The sequence below is a fragment of the Limulus polyphemus genome, unplaced genomic scaffold (genome assembly GCF_000517525.1).
Source record: "Limulus polyphemus unplaced genomic scaffold, Limulus_polyphemus-2.1.2 Scaffold501, whole genome shotgun sequence".
In the NCBI taxonomy this organism is placed as follows: Eukaryota; Metazoa; Arthropoda; class Merostomata; order Xiphosura; family Limulidae; genus Limulus; species Limulus polyphemus.
This window is the reverse complement of record NW_013666111.1, coordinates 514,563-538,540: the sequence shown is the minus strand read 5'-3', so window position 1 is coordinate 538,540 and position 23,978 is coordinate 514,563. Positions and strand designations below refer to the sequence as shown.

At 30.7% G+C, this 23,978-nt stretch overlaps 1 protein-coding gene across 2 annotated transcripts; it reads right to left on the bottom strand.

Annotated features, from left to right (window-relative positions):
• Window positions 1-1,541: 1,541 nt before the first annotated feature.
• On the bottom strand, window positions 1,542-23,499 carry LOC106458686 (26S proteasome non-ATPase regulatory subunit 3-like). 2 transcript variants are annotated; one of them, XM_013918218.2, is made up of 11 exons: window positions 23,350-23,499; window positions 20,478-20,610; window positions 16,614-16,804; window positions 15,307-15,447; window positions 11,483-11,619; window positions 10,975-11,165; window positions 9,018-9,121; window positions 7,142-7,256; window positions 6,656-6,879; window positions 4,138-4,293; window positions 1,542-1,691 (listed from the first exon to the last, which is right to left on the bottom strand). In XM_013918218.2, the coding sequence occupies exons 2-11, from the start codon at window positions 20,593-20,595 to the stop codon at window positions 1,557-1,559; spliced, it is 1,512 nt and encodes a 503-aa protein (XP_013773672.2). In that variant the 5' UTR covers window positions 20,596-20,610; window positions 23,350-23,499; the 3' UTR covers window positions 1,542-1,556. The 2 variants fall into 2 exon arrangements, with proteins under 2 accessions (XP_013773672.2, XP_022240677.1); XM_022384969.1 differs by having other exon boundaries at window positions 20,478-20,614; window positions 23,350-23,475.
• Between the last annotated feature and the right edge of the window lie 479 nt (window positions 23,500-23,978).

Sequence of the window (23,978 nt, the reverse complement as noted above, 5' to 3'; positions counted from 1 at the left end):
AAACGAACAACTAAACTACAACTCTGCTTAAATAGAACATTACAGGATTTATAATAGATTAAAAAAAATTCATAAATACAAAACTTTACATACAATAACATTTTACACCATAGGAAATTTTGTGTCAATACAAGTTGGAATCAAATACATTTTACTCAATAAACTGAATTAAAAAAAACTCGTGAACTTCTGAACTTACAAGAGCAATAACCTTTCAAAAAAAAAACAACAAACAAAGACGATGGGATAGGTACTAATATCAATATGAGCTAAGTGTATCTTAACCTATACTCTTATGAACAGATCTTCATATATGATTGCTTGCCATGGGTGCATCAATATAGGCAGTATATCATATATAATCCCCAAAACCATTCTTCAAGTTATTCCCCATCAAACTTTAAGAAACAATGCAACCTCCATTTAAAATCTGTCCATCCATCCATCTATACGTCTCTATCCATCATCATCTTTCTCTCTCTCTCTTCTATTATCCATCTATATGTTTACTTACCTACCAACATTTTTTTTCCCTGTTGATAGAAGAATATCAATGCGGTGGTTTAAATGAAACATAACTCTTTCCCACTGATTAGTTTTAAGTTTTTATTTTTTACAAATCAAAGTCAACAGTAATTTTTTCTACCTATGACTAAGAAGGAAACAAGATTATTACTTTCCTATTCTGAGCCCATCTTTACTCTTCAACATCTCACAGTTAGTTGGAAGAAATACACTAATTTCTCAAGTAATGTTAAATGTTCTTTCTGTTGTTATATAATTTTTTGATAAAAACTTAGTTGTAAGTGTCAATGGCTATGTTTCATAGTTCACATCAAGTTAAAGATTTGTCTCATATTTATAAACTACCAGTGCAGGTCAAAAAACGTTTGACTCGAAGTCTGCGGGTCGCGGGTTCGAATCCCCGTTACACCAAACATGCTCGCCCTTTCAGCCTTGGGGGTGTTATAATGTGACGGTCAATCCCACTGTTCGTTGGTAAAAGAGTAGCCCGAGAGTTGGCGATAGGTGGTGATGATTAGCTGCCTTCCCTCTAGTTTTACACTGCTAAATTAGGGACGAGTAGTGCAGATAGCCCTCGAGTAGCTTTGCGCGAAATTAAAAGCAAACAAACCTAACTAATTAGTGAAAAAAACAGATGTTTTTCCTCATGAACTCCATGAAAATAACGATACAACACAATGGTTTATTCCACACAGTCACATGTCTGTCCATTGATATGCTGAGTTCACAATTCATAGGCTTGTTTTGTGAACCTTAATTTTTTGAAAAGTTACTGATTAGATCATGTAACTGTAACAAAAAACAGATTTGAATGTTGGAAATATAACAATTCGGTGGGTATCCCTTTAAAGACAGCACTATAAGGAATTGCTGATGCCCTAATACCGGGCCATGCCAGGCCAATTAGTTAGGACTAGCCCTGTAAATTATATGTTTTTCTTTCACGTTAAAAAATGGTCGTGTTTACAAGGATTGAGATTACGTTCACAATCCTAGCAAACTTATGTTGGTTTTATTTGACGACTCTCTATTTAATGAATCTGAAATAGAGAAATAGCATTTTCATGTATTTTGAGAGATAAAAATATTGCTAAAAAAACAAAACACAATCTCACCTCGGCTGATTCCAGATCTTTGTTGTAAGACTTTGGAGGAAACCTCATTGCCTAAAATGAATGTTAAGAAATTTAATATTAAAGGAAAACAAACCAATAATAAAAAAAAAACTACCTCAACATCTGATTTTTGTAAATACAAACAGTTTGATTTATAATAACACAAACTGCATACAGAATAGCAACAAATCAAATTACATCTATAAACTTGAATACCAAAATTCAAAACCAATGTGATACACTAATGTACAGGGCATTGAGTACCTTATACCAAAATGACTTTGGAGCCTTACCACATCATTAACATTCATGTTGCAACGTCTGGTCATGCTCTATTTAATGACAGTGAATCTTTACGATAAACTTGGAGCACAGTTTCCATTGCAAAAAGCTCTGTTGCAAAGATGTTCTGTCTAAAGCAAACCACTCTAACTTGCAGGCTTTCCATAATCTAACTAGTGTATGACGGCAGCACCTTTCCAGCTCCTGTTTAAACAGTCCAATCACATAGAAATTCAAAGGAGGCGTGTTCAACAATCTGACTAGTATGTATTCATATGGAATAGCATGAACACACATTTCCTTCTCCAACTGCTTAAGTTATGCAACAATCGCATGGAAGGTATCACTGGAAGAATTATCTTGGTAAACCCATATCTTGTTGGTCTTGTTTCCAGATGAAGATCCTTCTTAATTACATTGTGTATTGTTGACTTGGACAAGTGGATGTCACTGACTTTTGTGTTCATGTACTCTCACCTGTTACAAGATGCCATACTTTGCTCATCACATCTGTGGTACAACTTGTTGCAAGTCTCTTTCTGGATGGTTCTGGTTCCCCAAGTTGATCCACATTCCTTTATTTTCCGATGTGATTAAATAAAAGGGATATCTCAATTTGGAAATTCGAAATCCCCAATATGAACAACCTCTTTATTATTTGACTGTATGAATATTTTGCATCAGAAAGAGCATATATACCCTTCCCAAAAGTTACACATTTTTGGTAACAATTTTTTGGTTGTGAATGACTAAACATAGTAAACCAGTAAGTATGCTTATAAGTTACCTGACAAGAAAAATTACATATATCTAAATTTAACTTAAATCAAATACTGTGTTACTGCTTTAACCAACAAGTTTCAATAAAAGCATAAATTTAATAAAGTAACATATTTAGGACAAACAATGAAATGAAGTATGTCTGAATTATATGAACTACAACTATAAAATTATTAATCATCCTCCATAAATTTTTGGGCAACATATATATATATATGTGTGTGTGTGTGTGTGTGTGTGTGTGTGTGTGTGTGAAGCTGATCATCTCTGTTTTACAGTATTATTTTTTATGGACGGATTTAATGAAACCTGTATAATTACCTAATCAACAAAGATTTCTTAACTACTGTTTGTTTGTTTACCAATGTTTTTTTTTATTGATTAATGAAGGAAGAAGCTAAACAAAATAATAATAATATGCTTTGCTAAATGGGATGCACATTTTTATCACTACTGGTTAGATTCTATAAAGTACATTATCTTGACAGTTCCTTTAGCAGCAAATAGAAATATTAAAATGTTAAATTGTTCTAACTGTACTAAAACAACACAATCCTATGATTATTATATATACCACATAATGTAAAATGAAATGCATGATAATTAGAGCAAGATGATGTTTTTTTTCAAAAATAATAAATTTTTATATTGGTCACCCGAAAACATATATCATAAATGATGTAACTGATTATCCTCTCAACAATGATTAAAATTTGTATGTTAATTTCCAATTAGCTTGTATATATTCTTAATTTTTTTATGAAACTTAAAATATGTACCACAGAGAATTTTGGGCCCAGCTATTTATAGTAAGAGTTAAATCTTCAGTTTCAGTAGTTCTGAAATCAAACTAAAAACTATCCAAATCAGTTTTCAGTTGTGGATTACCTGAAACTTTTTCCTGCCATGAAATACTTCACAGGATGTATTAATAAAAGTTTGTCTTGTTAATCAAATAGGTTGAATTTTTTATTACTTTACTTCTCTGTATGCAAGATATTTTATTAGAGTTTGTTTCGCTATATTTTAAATAATCTAGTTTCTGTCTACTCCTTCAGCAGCTAATTAGAAAACACATGGAGTATTTCAGCAATTCCTAACTTGTCAAACTGGAATCATTAATAGTGATCAAGACCTTCTTACTTAATGATGACTGAAATATGGCAGCTTATTAGCCAAGAAATGGTGTATTTTAACAATTTTTAATTTGACTTGTTGCTAGGTATGAATGTATGAATTGAAGTTAAAAATAAATGAAGTCATAAAATACTATTTTGGTTTTAACTAAGTTGCACTTTGGTTTAAAAATTTAGTCAGTAGTCTCGCTCTAAATATAGCTTACAAATTTTTGTGTATTGTACTCAGGAAAGTGAACATGAAATTTTAACCTAATATGAAAAGGGTTACATTTGATAAATTGGTATGGTGGATTTACCTTAACAGAGTGGTTATGAATGTCTAAGCAAAAGCTGATTCTTTGATGAAAAGCAGCTTGAGGTTCACGAGTACAATAAATATCAATGTTTTCTTTGGACTGCATACATCCTTTTTCATGATCAATTGTTGCTTCAATAACCCCATCTCTGATGGCCTATAAAATTAAAATCTTCTTCTTAGTTCAGTTCAAGGATAATTAGCACAAAATTATTCAAATCTTTTGTTTTCTGTAAGACACTTCTTAGTACTAATCACAATACATTACACGAGACACATCATATATAATTAAGCCAACAATACTAAGAAGCATGAGTATGCCAAACCTTTAAGCTTATTATAAAAGTTGAGAGTATAGAAACAATAGAACATAATGGAAAACATATATTTACTACCTTTAACACAGAAATTACTATGTACTAGCTCCAGAAAACTATTTTAATAAACTGTAATTTATACATTTTCTTCTTTCTAAAAATCTAAGAAACGTTTTAACAATGGAATTATTATTATAATGCATTATGAATTATGACTAATCAATAAATTATCAACAATGATTAATCATACAATTAATTATCGTCTAATACGATAAACACAGTAATTATTCAAAGATCTACAAAGACATTGATAAGTCTGCCAAATGTCTTGCCCATAGTATGTTTTTAGATTTAATAATCAGGTTAATCAATAGCTCTATTTATCAGTCATTCAGATGTCATGCAACAGAATGATTTAAGCAGTCATTGTACGGAGAGTTAATTGTACTTTATAAGAACAACGTTCAAGTCCTGCAATGTACTTGGAACTACTACTGATGGTTGTGGTTATAGATTAATGCCAAACATTACAATTTCTACTGTACAAATTGTCTGAACAGAAGATGAGGACAGTCTTAGAAGAATCATCATGATAAACTTACCACAGACCCTCTACTGTATGTGGATATGTTTCCAAAGCCACATTTACGCAAATCAGAAACAAAAAAATTTATTACAGTTGCATCTGTGGACTTGGCATTTATGTGGTTGAATAGGATTGCCAGGCAGTGTTCTTGTTAGGATTTGAATTTTTTTTTACAGTTCTGGGGATGAAAGCATTTGGAAAAAAAGGTATCCGTTTATATTTTTACACAAAAAATAAGAACATTACAATTTATAATTTTTTCATTTTTTACTTAGTAACTGTGTTAACATTTTGAACATGTTCCACAATGCATTGGTTTTCCAATGATGTTTTCCTTGCTATGAGGTCCTCCTCATCAGGTAGTACAGAATTTGAAAGACAGATGGTGCTAAATTCAAGTCAAACTTCCTTATGTGGAATTCCATCAGACAGGACAGAACATTTCTGCCCACGATACCACAAAAAACAGTATGGATGTTGTAGTGTCAAATAAAAGCAAAATTCAAACCAAAGATTTCATTTTTATTGAAAACTATACAATGGTGAATAAGATTAAAAGAACAACATTAATGGAATTTAGCCTGTGGCTCCAAGATGAATTATAAAGCATTTTTCTCAATTCCCAATTTTACATTTAGGTGTAAAAAGAGTGTTAATGCAAACAACACTGTCATTTAATTTTTTTTTTTCATGAAACCAGTCACTGGTGTTTAAGTGTGGCTGGAAACTTGTGAACCATCATCAAATTAAAATCCTTGTTATAACCCTGTTAATGGCACCAGGAGACATGCTCAATTTCATTGCACTGACCTTGTGTAACAATAATCTTAATTTTTTCTTTTTTATGCAGGTGCTACTAGAGATTGCTTTGGGTGTGATTAGAAATCCATTGATTTCCTAAGTGCTTTGCTGTACTTCCATGGAAAATAATGAAAGCTCCCTTCATCGCTACATTATTTAACAATCTGATTATAGATATACCCTTCTTCAAAAAAGGATTGTCACGTATTATTTTACCATAAGTCTAACCATGGTACCATTCCAAATTAAATTGTTAAAACTCATCAAGAATCAGACGTATAGGTACAAAACATGTTATCTAATGTACAAAAGTTAACACTGGTGACATGCCACTGCAGTATCATATGCAAATTGCTTACAAAGTGCAATTAACTCTCTTTACCATCAAGAAAGAAAACCAAAGAAACAATCCTGCAGAAAGAAACCTTTTATTAGTTATGATTTTATACTAAAATCCCAATCAGATGCTATTAATATATATAATTACTGTGCACACTGATACCTGAAATGTACACTGTCCCACATGAAAACATAAAAAAATCTTTTTTTTTCTTTGATTTAGTCAAGACATTAATAATTTTTTTTTTGTTATTAGTACTCATCCACTACATCGTTCAGTAATTTTCATATGTTTTTGTTCTGGAACACCAGAATTATTGTTTTATCTCAACAGAATATAGTGGGATCTATACACTATGTTGCTGTTTCTTTTCCACAGACCACTTAGCCCCAGCCTGAAAATCACTGACATAGTTTATATCAGTTAAAGACACCTGGTAATGTTTTTCATAAATGTTACCACACACAAATCTTACCTTGGCAACAATAAATTCAGCATCTTCTGAGCTATCCAGCTCTAACTTTTGTGCTATATCAGCCAATGAGATACGTGAGTAGGAGAGGTTAATCATTCGCACTCCAGTTTTAATGACATTGTGACGAAGTCGAATTATAAGAGTATAAGTATGGTCTGCTTGAAACTTTGCTCCAAAGTTTTCCAGAACCTCATTGAATCTACCCAAGTTGCCAGTGCGTACAGCTGAGTAGAAAAATAATAATCTGTAAGTTATATTTGTACAAGTTAAATTATAACTTAAGATAATGAGGTAAATCAAGTTTTGTCCTAAAGATACACTAATAAAGATACCTGGTAATTTATTTCCTTATCTGCTTACTCTCTGTCTTAGTCTTATAATTAAAACAATGAAATATTCACCCATAAACAAAACACATTTCAAGTTAAAATATAAAAAACTGCAAAGCCTAAGTTCTGTCACATTCACAAATGTTGATGACTTTACCTTGGGTCAGCTGGAAATATGGAGCTAAAGTTCGACGAAGGGTGGGTTGGCGAAAAATTGAACGGTCTGGTATGTCTCCAAGTAAAAGTTCTACAGTAATTGCCAACTTGTTTACCTGAAAGACATTATTCCAAACAATATCTGTTAGGAAGCAAAAAAATTCTACAGTTTTAAAGGAAATACTTCTAACTTAATGGTTGCATAATATCATTAAAAATCTGTTTAATTAATAAGAATTGCAGACTAAAAAAAAAGTACACAAACTTACCATAAATATTTAAGGGTCAAGAAATCACTGAAACAATAATCCTAATTAACTAACAGAATTTAATCATTATTATAAACAAATCTTGATATAAATGTCCATTTACTGGCAATTATTTGCTACCAGTGTTGGTATCTCAAGCAATATTTGAATAATGTATTGTAGATATGTGTTTTATTGTATGGGGGACAGAGTAAATGGTGCCAGTTTACTAAAAACCATTACTATGTATAATAAGAAGCCTTTATGGAAAAAAAAAATGTCAGATGTAATAAAAGAGTAGAGTGGTGGTTGGTCACTGTGTTTACACTTTAGCTGGTTGTATCTAGGATATCTCAAGATTGCATGATTTACCGACCCCAAGACAACAAAGGTGTATGCAAGATGTATAATAAACTTACTCGTGACTTTTTTCCCAAACCTGTATGGTTGTGTGGTGTTGGGTAAAATGTCACAATATGCATTGATTAAGCCAACACTTTTAAAGAACATTGGAATGACACTAGCTAGTTGAAAATACACACAAAGCCTCGAGAAATTGTATGTCATATTACACAAGCTTCAGTCAGACCTCAATACAATTACTGATTAGTACAACTAATTGATTAAGCAATTATTCAATAATCACCTATGATAAAGTTCTTGCTCAACTTAACAGGTGAGCTAATGTTCATATATTACCAAGTTTTTACTTAGAATGTAATGAATACAAGATTATTTAAAGTCTTCTTATGTATACAGTGAGACTTAAGTAGGTCTATATGTAGTTGTAATTGTGTTTTAATGCTTAGAAGAAAAGAAACTTCAGTAAATTGTCCAAAAATATAAGGTTCTGAATCATCTGTCAATGTTTAAAAAATCCAAATGAAAGTCTGATATATAATAATGCTTGCAAAATTAAATATTAGGTTATGTGATGCTGAAGCTAACCACATGTAACAATAAATATTTCAGATTAAAATCTTAAGTAAATGTTTGTACACAATGTAAGTTAGAAGTCTGTTCCAATTCAAGTTAGTGTTAATAAATTATAACTTCTATTATTGAAATGGTTTGAGGATACAAATTTTAAAATGTCATGGTTATAATGGCCTTAGGAATACAAGTTAATTTTAATGAAAGCACATTAATAAGTAGTGAAGAATTTTTGTATTTACTTTTGGTCTGCAGTTTTGAGCTCAATATAACTGTTCAGATTTAGAATGGGAAACATTATTAATCCAACAAAATAACCTATGTAGATTACTAGAACACCAGAAAATGTACATTCTGATTCATAGGTGGAAGGGAACGATCAAACTGTTTACAATTCTTTTCAAATAATTCAGATTATTAACTAAAGAAAATTTTCATTATCTCAAAAGTGAAATTTAAAAAATGCACTTCCCAGCCATAAGTCTCCACATATGAGATACGACCCACCCAGTATATAATGAAACACATTTAATAGAGAAGAATCGAGTTGTCAAGGGCATGGCAATCAAATAGCAAATGCTACTTTTATGACAATATGGAAGGATAGTTTTGGATTCAGCATAATATAACCATCTCCAAAATGTTATCCTTTTAAGTATATTAACTGCATTTCCACTGTATATAATTTTTTCTTACCGTTTGTTTAAAGCCTACAGCAGTGTGCTGTGGTGCCTTCCTGATTGCCTGCAAAAGGTTTTTATGAGCTTCTGAGTATTCCAGCTGAATGGCTTTAATACATCCTGAAAAATACTTCAAAATTAGATGTAAGAAACATACATTTTTACTGAAAATGTACCAAAGTCCCAGTCTTGTATGCTTCAAATGTATCACATCTTTAAAGATCTAAAGAAAAAAAGTTTAAGTTTTTGTCATTTCCAAAGACAAATTTCCTGCAGTTGCAAATATTCTGAATACCAAATATTGTTAACAAAGACTACAGTGAAATTGAGAAGGACTGTCAAAAATTGTAGATGTAGCTTAATCATATCATGCACAAGTTACTCAACCTTCTACAGCCAAATTCAAAATATTGGTGAAACCATTTTCACTTTTCTCATAGATTTTGTTTACACATAGTAGAAATTATTCTATTTGTGGGTAAAATTATGGACCTCTATTCATAAAAAAAAACTTAAATCAAAAATACTCTCTTCAGCAATATTAAAAAAGTTAATTGTTAATTTTAGAAAAACTGAATTAACTGCCACCCATTCACCGTGATGGCAACTTCAATAAATACTACTGCGATAGAAATGAATAAAACCCCTCTAACCCGAGGGCTTTCGAAAGGCAAACCTTTCGTCTACAGTTTGTCCCTGAAGAAGAAAGGTCCACCTTTTGAAAGCGCTAGGGTTATAGGGTTTTTATTCATTTCTATCAAGACTTCTTGAACCTACGTGTTTTTCTAACATCTTGAAAATACTACTGTGAGATATTGTCGATAAATTTAATAATTCTGATTTATGCATAACAAATACTTTTTTCAGTAGCAATAACACCACACATAAAACTGTTATCCTTCATAAATGTTCCCCATAGTAAAAATAACAAGCACTGCAGCACCTTTAGCATGACTTTAATAAGTGTAGCAGGGTTCGCTTGGGGAAATATGTGAAAAATATGGTGTTTTCTGAATTTATAAGGACTGATCTATTAAAGCTGTAATTATGCTAAGACAATATTGTAGAAACCATTGCAAGTAAAAAAAACTGCTATAATTATTTACAAATAATATTTTATTAATCCACTTGAAGTCAGTTTGATTGTTGGATTTTGTTTGTAGGAGTCTGTTTATTCAAAAATGCCTTTATTAGAAAAAACATTAAATTTCTTATTCATTTGTAAAATTAATGTTTGTTTGTTATGAATTTTGCGCAAAGCTACATGAGGGCTATCGGCGCTAGCCGTCCATAATTTAGCAGTGTAAGACTAGAGGGAAGGCAGCTAGTCATCACCACCCACCACCAACTCTTGGGCTACTCTTTTACCAGCAAATGGTGGGATTGGCCATCACATGATAATATCCCCACAGCAGAAAGGATGAGCATGTTTTGTGGGACAGGGATTCGAACCCATGACCCACAGATTGAGAGTCGAGCGCCCTAACTACCTGGCCATGGCGGGCCGTGTAAAATTAATACAATTTTCTGAATTCACAGGCATTATGCAGCACTGAATAACAAGTTGTCAATGAAGTATTCATTAAAAACATTCACTGCATAATCAATAAGTTTGGATAAATTGTTTGCAGTTGTTATTCTCATTTTTATAGCTAAAATATAACTCACTCTTGAAACTTGTGAGAGGTTATTATTTTCTATTGGTAAATTGCAACTAAACAGCTCCTATGTGGGTACATTTTGACTTGTTATTCTTATGATAACTTTAGAAAAGGTTGTTGTGAAATTATTCACAAAGAACGTCTTTCATAAGCATCAAGATTAAACTAATACAGCAAGTGTCCTTCACTCTGCACAGTGATTATACTTCTTAATCTCAATAACAGCCAAGTCTGATTTATAGATCAAAAATGGCCATAGCATAAAATATCTTTCACACATCATAAGTTTATTCCGAAAGCAAAACAACTCACCAAGGTAATATAAAAACCTTGCCCATTCGTTATTGGAGGCCATGTCTGGAAACACAGATTTGGATACCAGTTTGGCTGCTTGTTCATAAAGGTTGTAATGAAGGTAGTTTCTCAGTAAACAGTTCAGCAAAACTGCCTGCCCTTCGTAATCATTTCTTAAAGTTGCTGTTCTAAGACGACTATGTAAGAAGCTATGAAAAATAAGAATAACCAAAATGAGGTGATTTTTATTAAAGCCAAGAATTGGTAAAATTAATTTTTAATTATTTTTCTTTCTAAATAAATTTTTCTTTAATCTTAAAAAACATTCCTTTTTATGTAGTTATACAATTTTATAGACTCTTGAAAAATCACAATCGAATACTATTATGACCATAATCTTTGTTGTATAGAATAAGGAAAAATTATATATATATATATATATATTTCTTATTGCAATAATATGTATCACTAGTTTTTAATAAAGCTAAATTACAACAAAAAACAATCAACACTAAGTGTACACTACCTTCTTATGTCTTTAAGGTGGTCAGCGAGTTCATAGCAGCGTGAGTGGTAGAAATAGCATTTTGAAGCAAGTAAGTCCAGAGAACGCCTGTTGTTGCCATGTACCTTCTGCATTAGTAGATTTGAGCACTTAACAGCCTAGAGGAAAATGAAATACAAAATTACAATCTTGGATGCACTACATAAAAGTTCAGTGGAGAAAGCCAAATCACAGACACTTTTATGATAGGCCAAGCTTGTCACAGCTCTCATGCTATAGGCATATTTTAATCATTATTATTTTAAAAATCTGTGAAAATACTACAGGATAATAAACATTCTGAGTTCTTTCATACCTGACACAAGAAATGAAAATTAAACATCCTGAATTATTTCATTCTTGACACTAACAATGGAAAATAACCATTCTAAATTACTTCATTCCTGTCATTACCAATATAAAATAAACATTCTAAGTCTATTAGAATAAAAGAAATTCAAGGAATATTTGTTAAATAATAGGCTTTAGTAAAAATTAAAGAGCTATCTTGCACAACCAAATTCGTGCATTTTTTTATTGTTTTTCATAATATTATTATTATTACTACTACTACTGTTGTAAACATGACCGATGTTAACTAGCAGCACGTAGAAACAGACATTCGGTTAGTACAGCAGTGTATGCATTCTACTTTTTTACATCAATGTTTATAATATGTCACAGGTTGAAAATATAACTGTCAATTAATTACACAGATGTGATGTCAAAGTTTTTTATTTGTTAATTTTTATACAAGAATTAATCGATATAGAATTAGTGCCAAAAATCTAGTGATGTAACTGCCAATCCTAATGATGAAGAGGTTTTTTGGAGAGGAAATATTTTTACAGTGACTTTTGGGTGGATAAATAACAAGGTGATCCTAGTTAGTTTTGAAAGAAAAAATTATTTTCAATAATACAGGCCTGTGAATTTAAACTTCAAAAAAAGTTGTTTTGGTTTTAATAAAGGATTTTCCATAATTCATCTACAAATCTGGAAGAAAAAAAAAAACTCTTACTTAGATCAAATTAGTATTTCGTTTACTAGAATGAAATTTTTTTATTATTATATTTGTTATGTTTGGGTTCTAAAAAAGAGCGATAAGACTCTCACATAGTGATTGATCTTGAGAAATCTATAGCCAGTGGTTGTCAACATTTTAAACACAACAAAATGGAACCTGATTTCAATGAAAATTATTCACTTATGTAAAAGTACATATGACGATTTTGTGAAAAATCTGTACGTGATGGAGATAAATGGATATCATTTTCGGATTCAGTGTACAGGAATTACTGTAGAACATGTAAAAATTTCAAGACAATAAAACCGTCACAGGCCTGTGTAATACATCTTGTTTCTTTAAAATATTAAAATCATTAGTAGTAAAATGAAAAAAATAAATAAACTTTCTCTTTAGCTCTATCAATAATTCAAAAATTCAGTCAGTGTTCATGTGATATTTTCATATTTTCTACAGAATTCTGAATAAACAAAAACTCATTTCAAGAGTTATGTAAATTTTAAAACTTCTAAGAATGTGGCATAATTTAGCACTATCTCTTATAAAAGTTTAAATAAAAATACGTTCATATTTTATTTTTATTTCAGACTATCTTAGAGTGTACTGATTAAAAAACAATGAGGGAAACCTGTTCACTGTGACTTTCTTGAAAAATAAACTCAGGTTCAAAATTTTGCTAAAGAAATTACTTTATATTTTTGTCAAGAAAACAAAGACTGTTAAGCCTAATTTGGAAATTTCATTTTTCACAATTTTGTATCCATTAAATAATAAGCATTTTTTGTAAGGTTTCCTTAAACACAATGAAATCTCACTAACACTGTCCACTGTTTGATTTTAAAACTGTTTAGATCTATTTCTTTTACTTTTTGGCACTGAGCTATAACTAATTTATGTTTGTATAATGATATATACAAATGTTGTCAGAAACGTTTGTGGCCTGACCTGAAAAAAATTGGAATGTATGATTTTTTTCTGATGAATATTTAGTTTGAGCCTTTTTATGAGTAAACAATATGTAACATATAACTTAAGTTTATTTTGTGCGTTATGGATCTTTGAAATATAGAAGTAAGCATTGTTAAATGTCACAGAGAAGATCAAACTTCATAGCGTGATCAAATATTTTGTTAAAAAAATGGAGAAAATCAAATTTCATTCCGTGCTCAAATATTTTGTTTTAAAAAATGGAGAAGACCAAACTTCATGCAGTGATCAAGTATTTTTTTTAAAAAACATATCATTAAAAAAAAATCTACCAGGACATGGAAGCAGCATTAGGAGTGTGTGTTCTGGCATATTCAACAACAAAAAAGTAGTGTACCGAGTCTAAGCATGATAGATAATCACGTGAAGATGATCCAAGGACAGGTTGACCCTCGACGCTGCCCACAACAGAAATTGTATATGAAGTTCATAATCTGGTTATATATGATACAAGAATTGCCATTGGTAAATTAGTAGAGGAAGTGGGAATCGGTAAAAGTACTGTAGCAGGCATTTTACGTGATAGTTTGGGCATGAGTAAGGTTAGTACCAGATGGGTTCCAAAAATGTTGTCACCTTAGCAAAAAGAAACTTGAGTTGTTTAAAGGTAATGCCTACTCCAAAGGTTTCAATAGATTCATAATTACAGATGACAAGAATGTTACCACTATATCCCAGAGACAAAAAATGCAAAGTTTCCAATGGAAACACCCAAGTTCACTCACAACAAAGAAGTTCAAGTCACGAGCTTCTGCAGGGAAGGTGATGGCATCAATTACTTGGGATGCCATGGGTGTTTTACTAGATGGTTATTTGGAAAAGGTTCAAATCATTACAGGAGGTTACTGTGTATCCATAAACAGCAATTCACATCAAGAAATCATATAAAAGAAAAGGGGATTATTCAAAAAAGACGTATGATAAATGAATATATCTTTTATTGTTTCTAAATGTTCAGCAATGCACAAACTTAATGTATAGCTTTGAGATATTCAGTATTCCATATATCATTGTGCATGTGTTAGGCACTGGAGGTGACAGGTTACATTTTACATGTCAACTAATTTAATCTGAAATAATGCTAAATCAGAAATTAATTATTTTGACATAATATGTAAACCAGTAGGTGTTATGGTTGAAAATCATATTTTTAGAAAAGATATTTAAAAAATGACATTTTTAAAAGCTAGTACAATGTCTGATACTATATTTACTTTTGTAATTTACCAAAGAAAATGATAAATTTTTTCATTTGTTGTATTTATGTTTACACAATATATATTTCAAGTGCAACATTACTGTTTTAGCCTGATAATGATAATGACACAGTAATTTCAAAGTTGCTTTAAAAATAAGTACGTAAAAAAAGTACTTGTCCAACAGACAAAGTATAACGGTAAAACTTGTCGCCCACATGTCGAGATAAACTAGTCAACCCTACACCATATCTTAACAATTACGTCAAAATGAAAAAGTACAAATTCTAGTGTATATTTGACCTTCCTGAAAATGAAAGGAAATGTTTACAACTATTCACGATTATTATCAAACATTACCAAACAAAATGAAAAGCTTAAAAATTGAACAAAAAATCATTTGTACTCTGTCAACAAACAGCTCAAAACTTATAGTTATAACACTGTAAGAATATTCATTACCTAAAGCTTATCAAATGATTATTTTAATGCTACTATTCATGTCTACTTGTATGAATAAATTTTAACAAATGCCAGAAATTCTAAACATTTTCTTATATCTAAAACCATTCCATTACATCTATTACAAAATATACCTGATCAATTCGCTGCAAGTCAATCAAGTACAATAGGACAAGCAAGTGGAAGTATACGTCCAATTCAGGAAGCAGTGGCAACTGAGCTGCTTTTCCTGTGCGAGCCTTAAAAGCAACAGCTTGCCCCTCAGTGTCCATAGGCTTGAAAGAAAAGTATGTAAAAATGTTTAAAAAGAATTTTAAATAAAGTTCTGAAATTCTTCTAACTTATTATAGTCATGAAACAATGTGTGAAATATTCAGTTCACTGCACTGACAACTAAAATCATACAATACGTTGACAAATTAAACAAAAACATTAACTGTGTAGAACATTCTAATAACAGAATTGTAAAACAACAAAACACTTGAATTGATATTCTTTCTTAAGGTATTTTATATATCTTAAAATTTCATTGTGTGATACCATATAAATGTGTAAAATATGAAAGCTACCCTAAAAAATATGAACCTGAACAGAAAAATAGCAATTATTTGTGTAGTTGCTTTCACGCTGAAATACACATAATAAAAGGTACAGAATGTATTGTTTACTTTATGGGTATGATTTAACTATTAAACTTATCCTGATATTTGTTCTTTTGTAGTACTTATATATATATTAGGATTGTCTTGATATACCATAGTTCCATATCAGGATACAATTTGTTCTTGTATTGTAATTGTAAAAGTTGATGTTTTTTTCTCATTTCGATCATTATTTTACTTTATAGATATCTAATTTGTGCGTGTGTCCATTTATTTTCAATTCCCTTTGTTGCAAGCGTAGCTTCCCGAGATATATTTTTTTTCCCTCGTGTTTTTTCAGATATACATTCTTGGCTAAATGGCTTAAGTTTTGGTATATTTCAATCTAATATGGCTGTTCCAACTTCTGAATGGACTAATTAACTGTCAGTATGATTTCTGATTGGCCAATATTTTATTCAGTGTTATGAAAGCTTACGAGTACAGCTACAGAAATACAAACACTCAAATAGTTATGATATTGACAGTGCTGTTATTTTATTTCACCCCATAGTAAAGGTACCAGAACATGTTATATCACGTTTGCAAAACATAAAAAAAAATCAGAATTTAAAGGATGTGATGCTGAAGGTGCAGCCTGGTATTACAGATTGGAATGATTCCATCAAAACAGACATGGTTAGCATCATTGTATATATTTATATTACAAACAATGTAAGTAAATTCAATTAAATTTCCCATTTTCAATGTATTCAGATTTTATAAACAAATATTTTTATTCACCAACATATACAATTTGTAATTCCTAAATACCAATCTCAGAAAAACAAAACTCTTACTTCATCAACAAATGTTAACAAGCTATCCCGCTGCTCAACAGAATGGGTATAAAAGCCACAGATGATCTTCCTCAGAACTTTAGAATTTAATTTTTTTCTTGTTGTCACTAAAGCACGAAGTACTCGAAATATAAAGCGAGGTTCCTTGGAGCTGACTGACTTTTCAATATGGCGAGCGTGTTCCTTCAGGTCTATAAAAAAACAAAAAGTTTTAAGCATAATCTTTAGATCAACAAAACATATATAGTGCTTTAGAAAGAAAATTAATATTCAAAAAGAGAAAGAAAAAATAATCACAAATAAACAAGACTACAAGTTTAGACAAAATAAACGAACAGACAATTCCAAGAGTTTTTCTTAACATGACATGTCAGAATGAAAAATAAATTCAATTACTTGTACAACTGTTCTTTCTCTCTCTCTCTTTGGTGTCCCTTGCTGGCTCTAACTTAGGACTAAATCAATTAAAGTCAAGAAAATAATCAACTGATCAAAGTTATTGTTTCAGTTTATTCCAACCATGCAGGTAAACAAAATATTGTGATTATGATTTCCCATTATCATTTTCAACTAATTCAAAGTTGTTTAACTTATCTGATTAGTGTTATGACTCAGGAAAATAATTAACTAACCCAAATTAGTGTTCTTATTTATTATTTTTTGATTATTCCAACTATCCAAATACTAAGGCTATTGTCACTATCACTAATTTTGAACTTTAGCTAGAGTATAACTGCCTGGCATCGCCCAATATTTTAGTTCTGAAACTCTGAAGGCCACTTCACAGGTACTGCTGCTCATGAAACAGCAGGACTTGTTTTGTGTGTGTAGATGTTAATAACCTGTGTCTTGTATTTTCTCACAAAAACTGTTCCTTCTCTCTCAGCTAAGTAGCATATTAGAAAATAAACTTCTAATTAAAAATGAACCATTTTTATGTCTTCAGTATTTTAATGTCTGATTATTAGCATGGGTTCCCTTTACATAGTGAAAGGGGAAGCATTCCCCTTAAACTCAATTCCCCTAAAATGTTTTGCAAATTTGAGTCAAAACAGATGTAAACTAAATTAAAACTAAAGTTATTTTTTGTTATTTTATTTTGCATAATTTGGCTAAAATATTTTATTTAACTATAAATATTTCTGTTGATTAGCTGAAGCTTTTTTTGCTAGCTGAAATACTGCTTTATTATCAGTTATATAATGCAGTTATGGCATGTACTTTTACCATAAAATATACTTCTACAAACTATACTCATAACCAGCAAGGAGTCTTAACACTGAAACCTTTGAGGCTTCTGCCACAATATTCCGGTGTTCTTGACACTTGTACAAAGGGCTTTCTTCAGGCTTCAGAGCTTGAGGGATCCAGTATTTTAAAATCTTATGGGTTCTTGTAATGAGCACTTCAAGATGTAGTTTTTGATGCCAAACATGTAGTTTCATTTTGTGTTGGGTGCTGCAGACATTTACATCAAAGGGGCACTGTGGCCTGATATCACATAATGATATATTTGATCCCAAAATAGCTCACACTTTTAATTCTATTTTCCACACTACTCAAAATATGGAACTTTATGCATATATTATGGTGCAACATATGGCAAATATTTTCTGAATTTAAACAGTATTTTTAAATGCTGCTACATTTCTACTTCTATTTCATGGAGAAAGGTTATCCTGAGAACATACAGCAAAAGAACATCTTATAAATGAAACTTGCTTGTTCTTTTTATGATCGAAATAGCAGACTAATAAATATGACGTAGTAAAAGTTAATAAATATATACATTTAGAATAGGTTATAAAATTTCCATCAATACACTCTCTGAAACTATTTTGATCAAAATCAATTAAGCATGGGTTTATGCAATGTAAAAGGCTGTAAGTCAGAAACAAGACTGACTCTATCCAGACCAGCAATCAATAACAATGCCAATTTTAGTCATAATTGACATTTTAAATTTGTGTCTTTTGTTATGCATAGTCCCTTGTAAACACTGCAGCCAGAAATCATACTCACATTGTTGTTTAAGATTCATATTGACTTAAATTTAACAAGAATAAATAAATATCCTTTTACTCAACAGTATTGTAAAAAAGGAAATGTTGTGTATCCAGTGCACAGATGTGAGAAAGTTTTAATGTCCCAAAGAATGTTTTGGGAGTCATGGATATGTTAATGGAAGCTCCAGAACAAAGGTGACAATTGTGCACCTTATCATCAAACTGAATGTTACCCCTCATACAGAAATACATGTTCTCAGTCTAGTTTTCCCTCCAACTGTACTGTAACATTACCTTCTATGTCTAGCAGACCATATGTACTATATCACAAAACTCCAAGGAGGAGATGAATCATATTTGTAAGGAAACAAACATCTAGGATTGATGGGTTGAAGGAATGAACTGATAACAGACCTAAAATAATGAAGAAAATAAATGAAACAGACCTACACAAAAGTAAAAAGTGTTGGCACATTTTTTTAAAAACCAGCATCACCTACAGAAAACTTACTAAGAACATGATCTTATCCTGCAACAAATAAAAATCTGTGAGAATATACATACAGATAATTAATGACATCTGTTGAATAAGAAAAGATTGGCTGCCATAATGAAGTTAAGAGAAATATGCTAAACATGGGATTTATTTTTCTAACTTGAAAAAAGACTTTCAGCATGGGATGAACTACATATAAAAGCCAAAGGTTAAAAATCTTCAGGAACAAACTTTCTGGATGCCAATAAAAGTATTGTAAAAATTCCTCTCATTAACCATCCTTTGACTAATGTCACAATAAATGTAAAAGGGCATGAAGTGAGCAGAAGTTATATTAAATCAAGTGATGGTTTTGTTTTATGAACTTCTAGATAAAGTGTAAGCAATATTATATACTTAACTCAAATTATTTTTTCCAGTCTGGTGATGAGAGGATATTAATAATGTGGACTTAAGCAAGTGCTACTGTTAGGTTACAACATTATATACTGTCCAGAGAATAGTTGCTTCTCTGTTAGTTTATACTTGATGTAAACAATTAGAAGTGTCTACACTGAATTGAAAAACTTAACAAAGCTGAATTACCTCATAGTACAGTACTTCTATTTGAGTCACCATCTCTGATAGCAAATGCTGTAAGTGTTTTGTCTTTGACTGACCACAAATTTATTTCTGTTTTATGGTCTGATAAGCTTAGTAATGGTAATTTTCACACTAGCAATACTAAACAGACTTTAACTTTATGAAGCACTTTACCTGACATTGATAGGTGCCAGAAACTTGAACTGCTTTAGGTTTTTGCTTTTTAGGCACATGGATTTCAAAGGTTAAATTTATTTGAGCTGATATTTATAAATTATTGTTCAGGAATAATATCAATAGGCCAAATGACCAGCTTTACTTTTAATATTCTTAAGAATCTGGTAAAGTTTCAAAGTTTTAATATATATATATATATCAAATATAAAGTTATTAGATGTATCCAATGAATACAAACACCTTTCACTAATTTTCTGGGGGGTGAACCCGTGTATTCATATGTATATATAAAATTATAAAAAATTGTAATACACATACATTAAACAACTCAGAGCTTGAAAACATTGACTTCCTCCTCTTTCACGGTTAGTTGCTTTGGTGTAGATTAGTTAAATGAACAACTAACTACATAACAAATTTATATAACCTTCTTAGTAAAAATTGTGTTGAATTTTCAAAACATCTCTGTTTATACCTTGAAAAATTAATATTCTTTCAGTCATACATTTCATGAACTTGGTCATTACATTAATTATCTTACTAAAATGTAGCCAGGAAAACCACAACATTAAATATTAAACATGGAACTAATTATGTTTTGACCTTCTATCGTCAAAAGATCTGTATCTTGTTTTACGGTCTCTCCTTCAGTGCTAGAATTACCAGTCTGTTGGTCTTCAGCATTTTTCATTTCAACATCAGTTCCTTGTTGGATAATCATAATTTACACTTCAGTCTATCTGGAAATACAGGTATCGGTTACATTATTTTATTTATGCAAATAAACTTAGGAAAAATAACAAAATTAATCTAAATACATACCTTACTAAATGCATTTCTAACTAACCAGGTTTTTTTTATACATTTTATTTGTAAAAACAAAACAATAAAATATAAATATTGAAAGGGCTTTGTATTAATACTTCCAAAAGACTGACTTATGATTGCCCTAGAACTTTGAGAAAAATTTAAAAACAATATTCATGGTTATAAATGCATAAGCTATGATACCTAATTTGTGGACATAAGCTTATTCTCATACGAACACAGAACCTAAGGTGGCATATACTCCTGCCCAGGGTTTTTTTTATAATTTTTTTAAATATCTAATTCACTTATAAATATATTTAAATAAAGATGGGCATTCTTACAGATAAAAGGTTAAGCTTTCTTTTGGTTGAACTTCCTTTTTTAAATTGAACAATAAATAAGTGGTAAAATGTCATTCTGTGTGCAAATTTGAAGTAATATTTCAACACATTCACGTTTCAATTTTATGATCACCATAAAATCATTTGGAAGCAAAATCTAAAGTTTCCATGTGCCTTTTTTTACAGCTGTCGGATGTTGTCTGTCAAGTGCTCTATGATACACAACTACATTTAGATTTCCTCCATTATCAAATATCAAGTGGATCATCTGACAGAATTTTGCTGTGTTGAATATTGGACAGTTTTGTTCTTTTGGCTAACAAGTTATCACAAGGATGCAGATCAAGGGCACCTACAGAAAAAGAATTAGGTGGGGGTCAAGTAACTTATGTTTGAAAAAATCATGAATCAAAATACAAATACCTTATGATTTTCCAATAACAAAGAAGAAGAATTTTATATATTTAGTCATTTTTTTTTTCCTTTTCAAAATCCAGGGAGGGGAAGTCAAGTGATGCCCCTTCCTGCAGATGCCCATGATGTAGACCATCATTACATGAATGTTGACCACACTGTGAAAACAGATTCTTTTCCTCCATGGTCTCAATCGTACATTCCCAAAGATTTTTTGCACTACGACAATTAGTATTTGTTTTATTGATGTGTGACGATATCAGGAAACTTTAAAAGAACCCTATTTATAGAAGGTGGACAAGTTTTCTATTAGAATGGATTTGAATTTGAAAAGGTGAAGTTAAAATAGAACAAAAGTTTGAAGCTATAGTCTCTGACAAATGTTTTAGGTTGTGTTTTCATGATGAAAGAAGATGTACACCAACTCTCTCTTCCAGAAAATTCAATACTTTCAAAGATGTTTAAAGACACATAGTTACAAGTTTTGTACACCAATATGTAGACTCTTTCTTATTAATAGATATTTCTCTTTGTTTGAGTGATCTGTTGACTAGTCTTTTCCAAAATTATTATAATTAGTGCCTTTTAAGGTTTGAAGATCATACATTGAGAGTCTGTAAATAAAACTTGAGGAGGGGGGTAATTTTGTAGGTAAGAAGTGGACAAAAGCTTAAACAGGGGTTGTGAAAATGCAGTACATGTGCATGAGTTTTTGAAGACAAAAATACTTTTGGAATTTTCTGCTGGCTTAATGATCAGGTCACTGCCACTAACTGAATTGTAAGAAGCTAATAATTTATACAAGCAATCTGAAGCTGGAAAGATTCCTGATGACAAGAAGACAAACAATGTGATCCCTTTTTTTCTTTTTTAATTGATTTAAAAAGGATCAAGGGAACTCCAGGTGTAAAGCTTATTCATTTTACATCTGTTATTATCACTCAAAAACAAGTCACAACCTATTTTTGCTGAGTGACACTTTCATCCAGAAATGGCATTGTTTTACATGGAATATTTCCATTCTGAAATATTATTATAATACTAACATTACAGTGTTAAAACATGCCAGAACAACACATGTAAAAAAAAAAAAGTGTGGTAGCTATATTTCTCTTAATTTTTTAGAAATGTTTAAAGCTCTATCAGTTAAATTAAATGCACTCTTGAAAATCTTAAGTTATTCTCAACATTATTTAACAATTACAGTAATGTATCTATTGTACTTCACACTATTACAGTAGGAATGAATCATATAAAACACAAGTCAGGATTTTCTTCCCTTAAAATATAAAGATATCTTCATCTATGAGTAGGAATTATCTCCTATGCTAAAAGTAAAAACTAAAATTATTACATACTTCACAACATATTCTATTCAAACATTTCACATGTAATGAATTAATATAATATTACATACATGTGAGAGCACGATATAGAAATTAGTAACAGTATACATTCTTCGAAATTGTTGAATGGTACATTTCAAGAATTTATTAGTAATACTACTAATAGGATATACCATGAAGCAGAAACTTTAAACTAAAGTCAACATCACATTCACAGTTTAAGTGTTGTTTAAGACTCATAACTTAGATATTTAAATTTGTTTAAAATTTTGTAAATATGTAATCAAAACGTTAAACTTTTTTCCTCATTTTAATGTTATGCCTTCTTTACTCTACGAAGTGTAAATTGTAATACTACTAATATAACTTGTAACGCCATATCATTATCATTGTTATAACCTATTCAGTTATTCAACTTAAGTTACTGTACTGTCAGTAGGAAAACGACTGAATACTCATAATAAAAAGTAACTTTAACATAATGAATGCCCACATAAATTGTAGTTTAATTAATCACAGTCTAAAGGTAAATGTTAAACTAATTTCAAACAGCTAAACACTCACCTGAAGACTTCAAACTTTTTAGTTTTTTATCAATCACACCTGACCAGACACAATTACACAAGCGTTCTTCTCAGTTAGTTAGGCCTAATCATAGATAAAAGGATTCTATCATAACAAGTTCATATGTGCATCGTCATAACCTATAGGTGGAGTTAATTAAAAAAAAAAATCTTAACTACCTCGAATTAGTAGTCATAATAGTTCCTGGTTAGGGAAATATTTAACTTCTGTCAAAAAAAAAAAACAGTATAAAATCATGTAAAATGTTAATTATTGCTTATTACCACTGAAAACAGTGATTTTTAATTCGTTATTCACCCCTGCCAGTGATATACAGCTCTTACACAACTGTTATTGTGAAACAACTAATAACTGATCACGGATTTTCTCAAAAACGCATAACTATTACGAAAAGAACAAACTGTCTTTCTATTTTATAAAATAATTATAATAATCAAAAACCGGATATCAGTTATTTTGTTTTTTGACACAATATCTTACTCAATTAATACAAAATGGAACTCTGGCAAAAGTTATTCAGAGACAGCCCTCGCGTGTCAACATAAAAAAAAAATCGTAATCTGTGTACACTGAGTGACAGATTCAGAAAAGTTAGATGGATAGGCTAA

What these genes read in the sequence shown, in the direction of transcription:
- LOC106458686 (XM_013918218.2), bottom strand. Translation starts at nt 20,595, where the DNA reads ATGATTATCCAACAAGGAACTGATGTTGAAATGAAAAATGCTGAAGAC. An exon ending in AAGGTTTTTATATTACCTTG is followed by an intron (nt 9,122 to 10,974) that starts GTGAGTTGTTTT and finishes AGTATTTTTCAG; the next exon opens with GATGTATTAAAGCCATTCAG. An exon ending in TTCATAACCACTCTGTTAAG is followed by an intron (nt 1,692 to 4,137) that starts GTAAATCCACCA and finishes CATTCATTTTAG; the next exon opens with GCAATGAGGTTTCCTCCAAA.